This window comes from Salarias fasciatus, chromosome 12 (assembly GCF_902148845.1).
Source record: "Salarias fasciatus chromosome 12, fSalaFa1.1, whole genome shotgun sequence".
Lineage (NCBI taxonomy): Eukaryota > Metazoa > Chordata > Actinopteri > Blenniiformes > Blenniidae > Salarias > Salarias fasciatus.
Window position 1 is genome coordinate 15103165 of NC_043756.1, and position 16253 is coordinate 15119417.

Genomic DNA, 16253 nt, shown 5'->3' on the forward strand with positions numbered 1-16253 from the left:
ACTTCTATAAGACTGTAAAAACAAAAACAAAAACAAAAAAAAAGTATTCCCTAGTGGCCTATCGATGGATCCTCCCCAAAAAGTGACCGTGAGGAAGTGTTCCTGTTTATTGCCCCCTCCCCCGCCATAGGTGACCCGCAGTTCTGCCCCCTGTCAGTAAATGAAGCTGTCAGCTGGACTGTGCAGTATGTTTCACATTACGGTGCAGAGGACGTGGCCGTCAGGGGGCAGACATCAGTCGGTGAGGAGCGACCAGGGGCGCACGAGCTCGTACACGCGCAGGTACAATGCAGAAAGAAAGAATAAAGTGGAAATATATAGCACAAGTGAATAAAAGTCACGTCGCTCTTAATATTTGAGTGTTCAAAAATTAAATTGACTACATTTGTTTCAACAAGAGAATGAGAAGTGGTTCATATGCTCATATTGCCAAAGGTAAAAAGAACAAGACGAAACAACAAAGGTAAAAAAGAAAAAAAAATCTGTCAGTGCCCCAATCTTATTAAAGTCCCACTTGGCTGAGTGATATTTTCCTTCTTGATGTAGTCGATGAAGTAGCAGCGCAGGGGAGAGGAGAGAAGAGCGGTGGAGGAACTCGTCTCGCGCGGTAGCCAGAGGGCGGTGGCATTTCTCTCTCTCTGCGTAAACGGAGACGGTGGAGACGGAGCGCGCGCGCGGAGAGACGAGCGGAGCTCAGTGGCGACGCAGCAGTGCCGCTGACAGGGAAGGAAGGACCCCGCGGTGATTCCTCCACCTCGAGCTCTGCACAACCTGCGCGTTTTCCCTCAGACGGAACCAGGGCGTCGGGACTACAGGCTGTACCCCTCTTTTTTTAAATTTATTTATTTATTCGGGACTCGTTCGATTCATCAGCAAACCCCGTGGTGGAAGGGAAGGGGGATCCTGTTTTTTTTTCTTTTTCCCCCTCACCGTGGACGGAGGAGTTTTGCGTGTTTTTCCGTGTGATACGCGTTGCCTGTAATGGGTAAAAGTGGACAGAGAAGTGGAGTAGCACTTAACAGGGGCTCCTGCCTGGTGAGAATGTGCGCCACGCCGGGGATCCTGGTTCTCCTGGTACTTGTACATGCAGGAGTCGCCCAAGGTAAGAGGGGAGAGCGCATCTTCCTCCGAACGCTCTGATGAACCCACACCTTACGTTTTTCAAAGTGACGGACCATTTCCTCCAATTAGTAGGCTAGACAGGGAGGCGAAAGTCTCTCCTGTAGCGGAGGCGCACTTCCATATTTCCATTTAGATTGAGCTTGATGGTTTACAGTCAGTGTTGGAGGTCTGAACGGCTTTGTACTTCACTTCAACCTGGTGGGCACAACTCACAACCCACGTTTTCCCCGCGAGGCATCTGCCCCAAATCATTCCCTTACACCTGGATCATACGCAGTTAATCCACAAAGGCTGAGAAGGAAGCTGCGTGGGGAAATGTGCAAATGTGAAAAATATGAGGATAATTGCCCAAAAAAAAAAAAAAAAAAAAAAAAAAAAAAAAACTCCAGAGCAGCTTGACAGATCTGACAATTGCGTGGATTTTTCTCCTGGTATCAACTCCTTGACTGCAGATGAATTAAAAGTAATAATCAAGAAACAGAATGCAAAAAAAAAAAAAAAAAAAAACTGTGCAGAAGTCAAAAACACTCCGCCGCCTCGAGCCCAGCGGCCAATTTACGCCTCACACACACACACTGACACCGGCAGTCCGCGAGGACCACGCTGCAAAGCCCCGCATCACCCACTGCCCGTGACCGGGCTGTGATGGAGACCCTCCGTGCTGCCGGTGCTGTGTGGAAACGAGAAGTCGCCGTGCATTGGGAGTGAACTCACGCTGCGCCCCGAGTGAGCCACAACAGGAATATTAAAGTGATATTTCTGAAAAATGGCACGCACGTGAGCCTCAATGAATCAGGGACGTTCAGACTTAACTTTTCCCACCATTTAGATGTTTTATTTACTTTCGGTGTTGTAAATATTTCTGTGATATTCATAATTTAGCAGGCTTCTTCAGACTGAAGTGAGAAAAAGAAGAACTGGCAATGTCTTTCTCTGGCACTGACTTTGACCTTTGGACTAAGAAAGTGTCTTACAATATTAATCCCAAAATAAATGGACAGAAGAAAGAAACAAAAAATCCCCAAAACAACAAATTTTCTGTTGTTGCACTGCTCTCATTTCTTTGAGTACCATAGAAGTTGGACCTCATCACAACCACTTTCAGCCTGATTTCGCCATCTTCAGTAACTTTGTAACGTAAATCTTTACCCTTGACTATACAGCTAATATTTCACCCGAAAGCCTCTTAAAGGATGTGTAGTTTACACTAGGACGCAGTCTTTAATTTGCTACTTGTCATGACAGATTGGCCTCAGGTTTTGTGCTGAATTTGGGGAGTAATTGGACATGATGTTGCTGCCACCTCTCTCCAGTCGCCCCAGGGAACAACATCTCAGCCACTCCCTCCAATATTCATTATAACCGTTCTCCATTGCTTTATTGTTAAATCAATAAATAGCAATTTACGAACACAATTTGAGTAAGGCTTCACCTACTTCTGATAAATTGGATGCTGGCACCAATAAGCGGCTCAATTTGACTTTTGTGAAGAAATCTGATAATTGAAAATCCAAACTGTTGATGTTTTTCAGGCAGACTCGAGTCTTCACAAAGCTCTACCTTCACTCTCCAGTCTTTCATTGTTAAGTTTATATTCCTGTTGTTCCCCTCACCCACCTACATTCAGCTGGACTATTATGTTGGTGTCTGTTATTTCTCTGTTCCAAACAACTTGGCTCATGTCTGTGAAGTTGTCTCTTTGTGTGTGAGGAGTCATCCCGCGAGTTGTTGTACTGAATGGGGTGAAGCACACAAACACAACCCGACTGTGTTGGAGTGGATTCCTTTGTGTGTGTCGAGCTGATCCTCTCGGTGTGCCGGTGCTGAAGTCAGTTCTTCAGTCCGTCCGGGTGGAAAGGTTCCTTCAGATTCCACCTTGTGCATCCGAGTGCACTCCGCCTCTGAGTGGGAAATACAAATAGTTGTTCAAACCAAATTATCCTGCTGTTTATTGCTGCTCATGCATCATTGAGTGTCTTATGGCCAGTTGTCGCCTCCAGTTTTAACTCTGCCGCGGAGTGTGTGGTTTGGCAAGTTTAATAGCCGAGTTTGTTTTCGAGGTCATGACTAATGATGTTGGGGATGATGGCGTTTGTGGGAATGATGCCGGCACTGCTGTAGATTCAGGTATGATCATAATCACTCATAGGGACACATTACCTCTTGGGTTCAAGCCAAGATGTTTCTACTTGCAATCCAATTCTCTTTTAAAGCTATTAATCATGTGTATTTTTTTTCCTTTTAGCTTATAAGTAATGTCATATCCCATGCTGAAGTCTTTCTCCTAGAGTTTCACGAGGTGTGTTGCACTGTGGGAAAGCCCTTTGGTGACTTGTGCTTATACAATAAGAGGGAAATGTTAGTTGAGATGCTCTCATGTCAGCTCGAGTGCACGTGTCCACCTTCCCAATAAGCCCCCCCTTAAGGAGTTGGGCCTATTAAAAAGCCATTAGCTAAGCTCTCTTGCACTGTCTGGGATGAATGGGTGTCACGATCGCTACACAAAGTCTGAGTGGGTCCCCGTGTTTATTTGAATGACTTAGTCATGCTGCACAGTTCAGCTGCATTCAGGTGTTTGTGTGAAAAATGTTTTTTTTTTTTTTTTTTTTCGAGTTTTGGCTCTTTATATGCTGCCACTCTGAACTGTGTTGAGCTGGCTTTAAATCTAATGCACACATCTATTCCAGGTTACTTTCACACTTCGTCTGAAATATATTCTTGATCTACAGAAGTAAGATTTGAAGTATTACTGTGTGAAATCAATCTTTGAAAGTTGAAACTCACGTGTTTGTAGCAGGTGGGTGTTTTCAATGTGTAGGTTGTGTTCACAGAGGTGTAAAGATGTACAGAAAGTGCTTCTATGAGTTGTGCGTGTGTGTGTGTGTGCGTGTGTGTGTGTGTGTGTGTGTGTGTGCATTCATGGACTTGGCAGCTAGGGGATGGTCCCACAGAACTCCTGCGGTGAGTGTGTGTTTGTGTGTGCGATTTTATCCGGGTGTGTTTGTGTGAACTTGGCACTGCCACCGTTCTCCAGCAGAGCTCACATGGTCTTGGGTTACACGTGTGTGTATGCACGTGCACACGCTCGGCATTATGATATTGCCTGAGCTCCCATGCCGTCTCCCATTATGCTCTGATCTCGTCCCATGGTGTGGCGCAGCCATTCAGGGTTCAGTGCCTGTTGTGGGGGTGGGTGGGGAGGGGGCAGAGGGTGGGACAGCTGGGAATTATTGGAACTAAATAGGTGACTTTGATTGGCTGTGGTGCTCCGGCCAGTGCGGCGGAGTTGGTCGAGCAGGTTTTATGGGATAAATTTGATGGTACTTCTGTATCAGGGGGAGAGAGGGAGCTAGGGGGAGAGCGAGGGAAAGGATGAATGGATGAGGAAGGGAGATCTCTCTGGGTGGTTTGTACGAGCTTTGATCACTCCACTAGGACTTGACAAGCTGACTGACTGCCACACACACTCTCACACACTCAAACTCGCACACATGCACGCACAGCAAGATATTTCTGCAGCCAAACAATGCTGCATTCTGTCTGCATTCTGCGTGTGTGTGTGTGTGTGTGTGTGTGTGTGTGTGTGAGAGAGAGAGAGAGAGTGTACACTGTGTGCATGGTGTGTGTGCTTCGACAGGCGTTCACGGGAGTGTGTGAAAGGAAGTCTTTGACTGTGTCTGGGGTTGTTTTGTATAGAAGACCCTCCTGCTGCTAGCAGCAGCCTAGTGATGGCAGATTTCCCTCGCCCTCTCTGCCTTTAAAAAAAAAAAATAAAATAAAAAGAAATCTTTTCCTTGGTTACTCGTCCATACATCTCACCGACTTTCACTTTAAGTGTGACCAGTAATGAGACATTTTTCCACCCACCTTTTCCCTATCTGTATGCTTTCAGCCAGTGGCCTCTGTTAGCAGCTGAATGGTTTTTACTGACCTTTTTTTTCCTTGCCTGTGGCCTTGGATGTCCCTCTATGCACTCGGTTCATTTAATGTTGGACTAAAGAAACGCTGGACCTTGCCTGTCCACCTACAGCTCGGTGCATTTCATATATGTTTACATCAACACATAGCAATTACCGCCTGGCCTATTTCAAGAACCTCGAGTCTGAACCTTGGTTGTTTGTGCAGCAGGAGAGAACTTAGCCGGCGTGTTTTTCTTCGAGGAAAGAAGAAACCTGGTTTTTTTTTTGAAGACGTGTGGTTTTCAAAAGGCTGTGTCGGCAAACAGCGACGCGCCGCTCGCACCATTTACTATCTCTCGCTCTTCGCAGGGGGAAAACCCAGGATGGATTGGGTTGGAATGTGTCCCTGCGTGGGGCTGCGTCCGACCGTTCGTTTTCGCGTCTTTGAGCATGCGCTCTTACTCGACAGAAGGGCCGAGCTGGAGAAGAAGAAAAGCTAAATGTTCTGAAAGTGATTCCCAGCGTCTCCTGCTGTTAGGCCTAATTCCTTCTAGAGTTTCATGTAAAGATCTGAAATTATGAATTTTTCATGGCCTGTGAAACCTAAGGCATCGTTTGGTGCTCTCATTTCCCGGCTTTCTGTTTAAGTTGTGTGTATGTGTGTGTAGGTGTGCGTGTGTGTGCGCGCGTCTGTGTGTGTGTGTGTGTTGGGCGGTTGTACTGAGAAAACGCTGTTTGTTCTCAATCAATGGCCTACTATGTAGTTCCCACTGGTCCCATGCAGTGTTGTACTGAAAGAAATTAAAAGCCTATTTGAGCGTTTTTACCTTGAAAGTAGTGTAATTCTGCTTAACTGTTGGATCGTGCTCATTCTGAAACATTTCTGGACACTCTAGAAAAGACGGATTCAAGGCTCCTGTAATGTTTTGGTTCCTCAACGGTAAATGAAATAAGTTGGGTAAAGTTAAATCTGAGATAAATGTTTTGCAGAAGGAAAAGCTATCTCTGTGTCTCTGGTCCCTCCAGTAAACAGTTGTGCTTGCTGATTGGCTGTCTCCGAGTTCCAGGCCACAGATTTTTGTGCTCTTGTCAATAATTTCAGTTTTTGTCTCTTGTCATTTGTCCCCATTTCTCTGTCTGACTCTTTTTCTCGTGTTCTGTCCTGCTTTCATCTTTCCCATCTGCTACCTCTGACGTTCTGCTTGTATTCTTACTTTCGGCTCTCGCTATTATCTTTTTTTTTTTTTTTTACAAATTATTTGTTGCCTTCACTGCTGTCTCCCACCACTCTGCCTCTTTCTCCACTTAGATTTACACTGTTTAATTAGAGTGAAGCCAAAACAGTGGACATATTGTTGTGCTTCCGAACAGGGCCCACGAGCAGCGGGACATTGTGTGCGACTGTGTGTGTGTGTGTGTGTGTGTGTGTGTGTGTGTGTGTGTGTGTGTGTGTGTGTGTGTGTGTGTGTGTGTGTGTGTGTGTGTGTGTGTGTGTGCGCGAGAGAGAGAGAGAGTGTGTCTTCAGAGTCTCATCAGTCAGCCACAGGAAGGGAGAATGTTTGTCCGCACACACACACGTGCGCTCTCATGCACATGCACACACACCCTCATGAGTCCAAAATAGATGGACAGAATTGAAAAAGAAAGAAAAGAAGGAAGGAGGCAAGTGGAGAAATGGATCTCCACGCCACGCCAGCTGCTCTCCCATTGAAATCTCACCCTGTATCTCTTTGTTTTAAGGCCTTGCTTCTGTCCACAGCCAGCAGCTTAGGCTTTTCATGGTCCATATATTCTTTTTTATTTGATACCGTAAAACCTCTAGTAAATGGCTCAGGTTGGTTTATTTGCCTCAGAAACAACAAGGAGCAAGCTGCACTTATTGGAGGCAGGCGATTACAGGAGCCACTTTTTTTTTCCTGCTCTTTGTGTGAGGAGAGAAAAAAAAAAAACCCCAAAAACTTCTGCCTCTTCAGCTTAATCCCCTGTCCCTCCTCGTGTCTGTGACACTTTGTCTGGATTTATGCCAACGCACCAGTCTGCTGCTTCTCCAGATTTTTTGCTCATGGCGCTCACATTAAAGACAGGCTGCGAATTTAAGATACATGTTCGTTTTTTTACAGTATTAGCACAGATGTCTGAAGTGCTCAAATTCATGAGCCGCCCGGTTGCACAGGTGTCACCGCGGGTGCAAAGATGGCAGAGTCGTACATATGTGCTCCCTCTTTCCAAAGAACAATTCCTTAAGGGCAGACACGCGACCAGCAGATGGGTGTTGGATGTTTTGGCCGAGTGGCGTGTTTGTGTGTTGGAGCAGGCGCGTCTTATTGGTGTCACCATGAATATGTAATTAGGCCACTGTTGAGAAAAGACGACGTGCCGCGACAGGGGGTCCACGAGACTGGGACCCCGGCTCTTTTTGTTTCCAGCGAAAGCTTGTTATGCGAATTATCCTGATTTTAGAGTTGAAGAGACGAAGAAAACAAAAAGGGGAGGGGGTGGGGAGGTTAGGGAAGGAGGTTTTGAAACGTTGGGGCAACTGACAAACAGTGAAGCACTGTGAGGTGAAGGAAAAAGAGGGAAAAAAGATGTTTTTCCTCTTCTACTAAAATTTGACATTCATGCTTCTTTCTAATAGGAAACAAAGCTGCACTGTAAAAGCTCATTCAACTCCTGGTTGAGTGTGGAGGGAGGATTGGGAGGAGGAGGAGGAGGAGGAGGAGGAGGAGGGTTCAAACCAGCAGGCTGAGTCTGGTTGGGGAGCTGCCTGAAGGATTAGTCTTTCTCTTCTTCGTATCTTTCGCCACTTTATTCTTCCTTTGTTACTTTCTCTCTGCATTTCTCCCTCACTCTCCTCATCACATCCTTCTGTTTTATTTCAGTTTTCTTTTTTTTCTTTTTGACCCACTCTTTCTTTCTATTTCATACAGTTCAACTGCTTTCTCCCTCACTCCCTCCCCAACAGTGACTCTTTTCTCTCCCTCGCTCTCTCTCCGTGCCAGAACTGCTGGTAATCTCGTGGTCCATCGGAAAGAAAATGCAAAAACCTGAAACCATAATTACGATAATCACCACTGTAAATTCTTACCTCTTTGGCTTACGTCTGCATTTCGTACATGTGCACACAAAGACACGGGAGTCTCCTCTGTTTTGAAAGAGCACATTGTGATTGTGTGGGATGCCGTGGAAAAGGGGATTTAGTGTGTGTTGTAAAAGGTTTTTGGTCATCTCTATTGTTGCTGTAGGTTACTGTACCGCTGCATTGTGCACGTTGAAAGAAAAACCACACGGTTCATACACATAATTGAGAAAATGACCAAAATTTGATATGTTTGAGATTTTTGATGAGATTTTTTTTTAGAAAAAAAAAAAAAAAGGCAGAAACACCAGTTCACCCGATACAATACTGCTTCATATAATAACAAGTTCATTCCGTTTTAGTCCAGGTCAGAGTAAAAGCAAACCTTGTATATTTTACTTGTGGGTGACAAGATTACGTGTAAGCAGTTTACTTTGATTCATTTGAACACAGCATTCTAAGTGGCTAATGAATATGGGCAGCACTTTGCTGACAAGGCATACTTTATGTGTCCTCTGTGTGTATATGTGTGTGTGTGTGTGTTGTGCATGTGGATGAAATATCACATTGTTATTTTCCCAGAATTATCCATGCACGCAGCATTTTTTTTCCGTCCCCCTCTGGAGAACCACAGGTAGGAAGGCACTGTAGGTGGAGAAATGAGAGAATAATGACTCTCCGCCATAAAACTCTTCCCTCTTGAAATCTTTTGTTCTTCGGGAAAAAATAAAAAGTGATCACAGAAGGGTGAAAGAAGCAGGGCATCAGAAATAACACAGGCAGAGCAAAGCTGAGCAAGTGGAAGGCAGAGAAGATGCAGTGACTTGGATATAAGGACATGACGTGCAGGGAAGACTGCAGGGATCGTGATTAATTACAGTTCTCAGTGAGAAAAGGGGACGACTGAATTATTTCACACCACAGGAATTTACCGTCTCGTAGAAGCTGTGATGTGTGCATCATGTTCACTTTGAAAACTGCCCCCTTTTTTTGTAGGGCTATGATTAAAGCAGGCAACGGCTACCACTTCAGGCCAGAGTCAGAGTGGAAACACCTCCGCTCAGGAGGACCCGAGGCAACCTTTACAGATTTGTTTTCAGAAACAGTTTGTACTGTTTGTCTGCTTCTCCCTTCAAAGTGGAATGGAACATTGATTTGTCTTATTGGGTTAAAGTGCAGTTTAAGTTTCTTTTAAGTACTTTTTATGATACAAATTCTTATTAATACTATGAAGTTAAAGTTTTTTTTATTATTATTTTGAGCCAATTTTTTCTTTTATTAACTCTTTTTTTCTTTTATTAACTTTCTTCACTCCATCCTATTCATAGTTACTCTTAACTATACATGCTTGGCATAGTGTGCAGCCACAGTTCACACAGTGTGCGGCGCTCCAAAGAGCTCCCGGGGGTTAAGGGTCACGGTGGTGACCTGTCCCCTATGGGTTCCAAACTAAAAAAGATGAAAGACGGTGTTTAAAAATGACAAAGTGTTGAGTGTTTGTCTGGCTATACTTTGGCTGAAAACTGTGATGGATACTTTCGCTTTCTAATGCCACACTTTGCAGCTGCCGCTTCGATATAAGACTCTCAGGCCATGTTTACCCAAAAAAGATTCCCTGGAGATGGTGTCGTCTTTTTTTTTTTTTTAATTTCAGAAAATCTTCACGCTCAGATGAGAAACAACAGTGAACATTGAAAACACTAGTGTTTTTTTTTTGTTTTTTTTTCCGTCAGATCCCTGGTTAACACCGGGTTTCTGTAATAGTCACCTTTATATGCAGCGAACAAACAGATCAAAACAATCAGGCCTCCTGATTTTGTTTCTTCATCATATAGGCTAATCAAAATTGTGTCCATACATGTTATTCAAATGATGGTGAAAAGTGTTGTTGAATTCATTCATTCATTCACTGTAAGATTTGTGGCATCAGTCGATCTGCATAACTCAAATGTTACTAAGCAGAAACATCCTAAGCTGTTTTTCTGAACAGATATCAGAGGAAAAACAGGAACAATGTGCCGCAGGGGTCCTGCATATTCACTGGGTTTCCGTTCAACATGATGTGATGAATCTGAACTTAAAACTATGATCTATGGGATTTTAAAACACTCATTGTTCACAAGTTTGTATGGAAAGTTAGTTTGTATCAAATGTGTCAATTTCTACTTCTGTGGGATATTTTAAATTGGAAAAAATAATCTGTGCCTTGGTTTCCTTTGTCTGTACGTTTCTATGAAAGAGGATGAGATAATTTTATTCGTCCCGCTTGGCTTTGTCATACGGTGGAGAACAGACGGGATGTAGTTTTCCCAGAGGTTATAGTTTTGCATCTTGATGGTATGCATTTCATAGCTTGAGCTTTTACAGCATGATTTTAAATTCCTGTGCATTTGTTTGGTGTGGGGAGTCTGTTTTTCATACAGGGAAATGACTTTATTGCTGAATGAAATGAGAAAGGTGCAATATGGATAAAAGTCACGACTCGCCGCTCTTGTATTCGTGTCATATTGAAGGGAAATAAATGAATTCTGGACATTTTACTTTTGATCTTCCTCCAATTTACTCTGTCAGATTGTCTCCTGGTGTTGTTTTAAAGGAAAACAAATGTCACATTAAATAGATTGCTTTTTGTTATGTGTATTATAGTTCTTTTGGGATTATGAACCACTTAAAGTCTTTATAAGATACAGTAGATGAAAACAAACCAAGGGTCAACTGTTTTGCTGCCAGTCTCACTGAGCTAGCAGCTGGCGGGGGGGAAAAAAAAATCAGATAATACTTTTTAGGAAAGTGTCTTTCCTAAGAGGCTTAAAATTAAACAGGGTGAGGATGAGGTCAATGGACGAAGGCTTTACGGCTCTTTTGAATGATTGAGAAATTTCATATCTCCTCTCACACAGTGTCTCACCAGCCTCCGAGTGAAAGTCAGCTTTTATTGTGCTCGACCGACATTGTGACTCAGCAGTGCAGCTATAAAAGTAGAGACCTACTGACTTGTTTTTTGCTGTTGTTTATAGCATGCTTCAGCTATGCTTTGTTTTCATTGATTCTCTCCCACACAGAGTTTGTGTGTTTGCCTTCATGCTTGCGCGTGTGCGTGTGTGTGTGTGTGTGGTAGCTCTGCCGCTTTGAGCCCACAGGCTGTCCGAGCTCTATCGTCTTACAATGTTTGAATGTTTGATACGTGTTAAAAAAACAACAGGAACCAACCTTTGGACTGACCCCCGATGTTTCTCTCTCTGTCACCCTTTTTACACTTCCTTCTCCTCGTGGTGCTTGTATTTCCTTCCCCGTGGATTTGTGCAGTGTGTAAAGAGTTACGGTCGAGGCAGATACAGCCGTACACTCAAAAATGGTTGAAGTACAGTACTGTTCAATTTTGAAATTATCAAGACAAAATTGATTAAATACAGTTTGAAGGCAGCAAGTAAAGAATGAGGTCTTGCTTTGATTGTGTGTTTCTATTCATAAAAATCAATTATTCAATCAATTAAATTTCTTTCATAAAGTATTTTTTATTTTCATACAAGTTGGTACTTTTCAAAGCGCTTCACAGAATTGACATTGAAAAAAAATGAAAAAGAGTGAATACCAGACACAAATGAGGGAAAGACGCATTCAAAGTGTGTAATTAACATTGATGAAATGAAAACTGGATTACAATACCTTTGGATGACTAAAGAAAAAAACAGTAATAAAATGAGACAAAGTAAAACAAGTGTCTAAAACCAGATGAAACTGCCTTTAAAACACACAAAATAAAATTTCATCCAGTGTAGAAATAAGGGGCTCTAGTCGACCAGGTGCAGGTGAGGCGCAGAGCAGGTGCGCCAGTGGGGTGTGTCCAAGGCATTTCGCAATTTTTGTTCATGGCGCAGGCTAGCGCATCCACGCCTTTGTCCCTCCCACCGACGCGAATGGAAATAACAGAGGAGAGAAGTTTAATCCAGCCAATCAAATGAACGCTTCTCCTCACTTTTAAATGCATGAAGCAAAGCACAGCGCTAACTATGCAAGAATTTCTGTTTCTTTGTGCTTTTGCACAGTTGTGGTTAAGAGTTATGATGCACATGTGTTATGTGTGTATATATGTGTGTATAATTATTTATTAAATACAATGCTCCCCTTGATTCAGAGAAACAAAATAGGCTAATACTAAATGTTAATAGGCCAACAATGTATTTGCTATTTTCTATAATTGTGCAACAAAAGAGCAGATAAACAGCTGGGGGCGCTGTAAGAAATGCCATAAAATTGCAGACGTCCTGCATTTAGAGGCTAAATAAAAACGTTGAGGTATAGGACAGAACATTTTTGATTTAGACACATCTTAACGCTTAACCAGAAATGTGCAAAAAGCACACAAAAACTTAACTCAACTCTGCCTGTAGGCCGACAGCTCCAGTGCACAGCGGAGCTGTGAGTCAAGTAAAAAAGTATTTATTCATGTCCTTTCATGGCTTCCGAGGTAATGGGCCAAAAGAGCCAACAATTCTGTTAAATACAAATGTATAATATTTTGACCAGATTTTGTCTTGAAAAGCATCTTTTGCAAATGGACGCGTCCGTCTGGGATCTGCAGCCTCCGTTACTGAACCACCTTTCAACACACCTTATGTGCAGTGTTTTGGCTTGGAATTGTCACTGCGCCAAGCGGAATCTGCCGACACCTTCACCTCGGTGCACGGTCCCACCCATCTTGGTGCAAACGGGGCTGACCGGTTAATTAAAAAATACCAAATTGGCGTTGCCCGATGTTGCACCTGTCAAAATTACCACTGCGCGTTCTGCGCAACCCTTTGCTATTCTGTGCTCTGTCGCAAAACTAGAGCTGAAAGTGTGAAAACTCATGGATTAGAATTACCCCTCCCACTACACACATATTCAGACACAAAGAGAGAAACTGCAAACGACTCACCTGATCAGGTACAATAAGAATAGACCGGATATCTGTATAAGGTGTAAAGCTAAGGGACTCTTCATCATGGTATCGGGTTGTGTCAGTATAGTCAAAAATTTGGGAAGGAGGTAAAAACACTAGTTGAAAAAATGATCTGTACACCAATTCTGCTTTTTTTCTTTTTTTTCCTCTTTGGTGTGCATCCAGAAAACCATGGACACAAGAAATAAGAAAGCTTTTGTGGACCTCAGCTTGCTCTTTGCCTGAATATATAGGATATATAATATATGGAAGAGGGTCTTTGCACCAACTTGTTTTTCTTTTTCTTGTCAGTGCCTGGTATGCCTGATATGTTAAAAAAATATTTACTCTAGTGTGTAGTGTGTGTCGGTGAATGAGTATATGTGTAAAAATTCCTTTTTTTCCTCAATACTCCACATTGTTTAGAAGAGACTGATCCTGAGTGTATTGCCAATGTTCCTGTTGTTCATTTTTTCTTAATTGTATGTATTTTTTTCCTTGTCTTTTTTTAATGTTTGTGCGCTGTAAAAAAATTTTTGTACTGTATATGTAAACTGTAAATAATAATCAAATATTGATGAAAACAACTAATGTGTGCAGAGGAAAATACAAATAGGTCATGAAATATAGTAAAAAAATAACGTTAAAGATAAAACAATTAAAGAAAACACATGTTAAAATGAATAGAGTGGAATAGAAAATACTTTATATAATTATAATTATATCAGAGAAATTTTATAAAACTTTTAGTAAACAAGCTTTATTTATTAATGAGATTAATTTATTTTGTGGGGGGTTGAACGGCACAAAGTGGACAAAAAAGTAGTTTAGAAAGCAATTGTCTGACTTTTTTACAAAATGGACTGTGCCTCTTTTAAAAGACATAAGTTAACACTTTAAACAACACTGAAGCTTTAAATGAGAGTGCAGCAGCCTGAATAATGTTCTGTTCCCAGGCAGTCTTTTATCAAAGAATTTGCTGCACTTCTTTGATGTTGTGAACACGTTAGTCAGTAATGAGGAACACTTTTTTTCCTCCTGTCTGGAGCAGCAATGCTTTTAATCACAAGGGTGTGGATTCATCTATATTGGTGTTTCTCCAGCATCATTTAGGCCTAATGAAAAGTGCTGCGTACTGGCGAAAATCAGGCATTATATTATACAGTATATCATTAAACAGGAGTTGTAATTAAATATATTTCAATATTGTTTGCAAGGTGAAAATGTAAAACTTTAAAGTTAACACAAAATGAATCAGTTTAGAGATACTGATTAACCTAATAAACATGTCTAATTCGATTTAGTTTCCCACTAATACTTTATTTCAAGACACATTTTCAGAAGTGAATGTAATGTAAATTTAATGAGCACAAAGTAAAATGATAAAATCATTCTCAGGGAAGACCCATCAGTGTGACGGGCATCGCAGATGCCTTCATTTCCTACATCTACCTGACGTTATCTTTCAGAGTGAAGTCAGACATCAACTTGAGTGGAAAAATCAGTTTTTTAAAGTTGACAGTGTTTCACTGTGAATGCCTGAAGTTTGCCAGCCTTTTTTCTCACACTTGATTTTAAAACGTCTTCATTCGAGGTGTCCGGTCCACTTTTCTGGTGCGGTCGCTTTAATCAGTGTGAGAGGGAGATAGATTTTGTCCTACGACTGATGAGTATAATTCAGCGGAAGAGTGGATGAGTCAACAAAATTGGCTAAAACACCCATCTCCTCCTACAAATCACGCTCTGCCTTGGTGGAAAGCTTATTCAGGAAAAACTCACATAGATAGAAAAAACATGCAAACTCCACACCGAAGTGTTATTAAGACGCAGATGTTTGAGGGGAGTAATTTCTCCCTCTTTGACCTCCCAATAACTTTATTTGCATTCGGAAAATGACAATCGCCTGTTTAGTATTTAGACATTTTTGGCTTGAGGAGCTTTTCCTGTCTCTTTTTGTCTTGTTATGTTAACATACAGTATTTATAGGGCACACACACACATTGTTTAATGACGCGTGTAACCAAAGCCCTGATTATGAAGTCTCTTTATACGGAAACAGTTGAGTATATTCCCAACAGACAGGAAAGTTTATTCCACCTTTTAATGAAGTACATCAAACGGCTGCAGTGACACACAAACGTTTCATATCAAAGACGGGCATCCTGCTCATTTCACAGAGTTTTGGACTCGCATCATTTCACCTCAGTCAGATCTTCCTGCTTTTTGAATTTTTTCCTGTTGCTGTCATCATCGTCTCCCCGAGGCGCAGCTGGTGTAGTGGTGCAGCAACGGTTCTCCAAACATAAACTGGCTCGGTGTCCAACGACATGTGGCTCAATCAGTGCGCCAAAACTGGGGAAACACACACACACACACACACACACACACACAACCACACACACACACACACGCACACACACGCACTCTATGCTAAGGGACAAGTGTCTGCGCCCTGTTCAACGCTAGCATACAGGGGGGTTTCCAGACGCGGCAGCCAGCATGCATGCACACAAAATGGCAACGGACTGGCTAGTTTGGCAATTAAAGTATAACTGTGGATAGACAGTGTGTCTCCATATGCAGTGTGTGTTGTGTTTTTGGCAGGGTTTTTTTTTTTTTTTTTGTATCCTGTCACTCTCTTGGACCATGTCTGATGTTTTGGCAGTTGGATTTTGAGAAAGGCGGGAAAAGCCTCCTCTGTCAATTAAAGCTCTCTATTGTCTCCACCATTTTCACAAAGTGAATGCACATCTTTTACTGTAATTACCTGTGCACCGGTCCCTTTTAAAGTCATATGTGATTTATTTTAAAAGGGATTGTTGGTTTGAGAGAACATACGGCAATAATTTGACACGTTTGTAAACAAGACAGATTTCTTAAATACGTGATTTTGCATAAATGCTACCACTTCACTAGCTCGAGCCATGTGACAGTTACATGATAATGAATAATATCAATCTTCTTTTACTCTCCCATTTATTGGCTGAATACTAAGGTATCATACAAACTGGGCAGTTCACCAGGAGAAAAACAGTGTACCCAGACACAACCCAACAATGCTCAGGTAGACCATGCAAACTCTACACGAAAAGGTCTTTAAGACCATGATCAGACTCTGATGGACACTGGAATGAAGAGCGCCTAGCAGACTGAACTCATCTGAAGATCGAAAGCTGCGTACAGACAGATTCACTTGCCCTGCATGTGCTGGGTGTCCCACTTGCTGCAGCCGCCA

The 16253-nt window shown here is 42.3% G+C and overlaps 1 protein-coding gene across 2 annotated transcripts in view; it reads left to right on the forward strand.

Annotated features, from left to right (window-relative positions):
• The first annotated feature begins 733 nt into the window (after nucleotides 1-733).
• unc5ca (unc-5 netrin receptor Ca) overlaps nucleotides 734-16253 on the forward strand; it is a 180772-nt gene continuing 165252 nt past the window's right edge. For both annotated transcript variants that reach the window (XM_030104854.1, XM_030104855.1), the window contains exon 1: nucleotides 734-1102. In XM_030104854.1, coding sequence (XP_029960714.1) covers nucleotides 982-1102 — 121 coding nt within the window. In that variant the 5' untranslated portion in view covers nucleotides 734-981. The remainder of the gene's footprint in view (nucleotides 1103-16253) is intronic.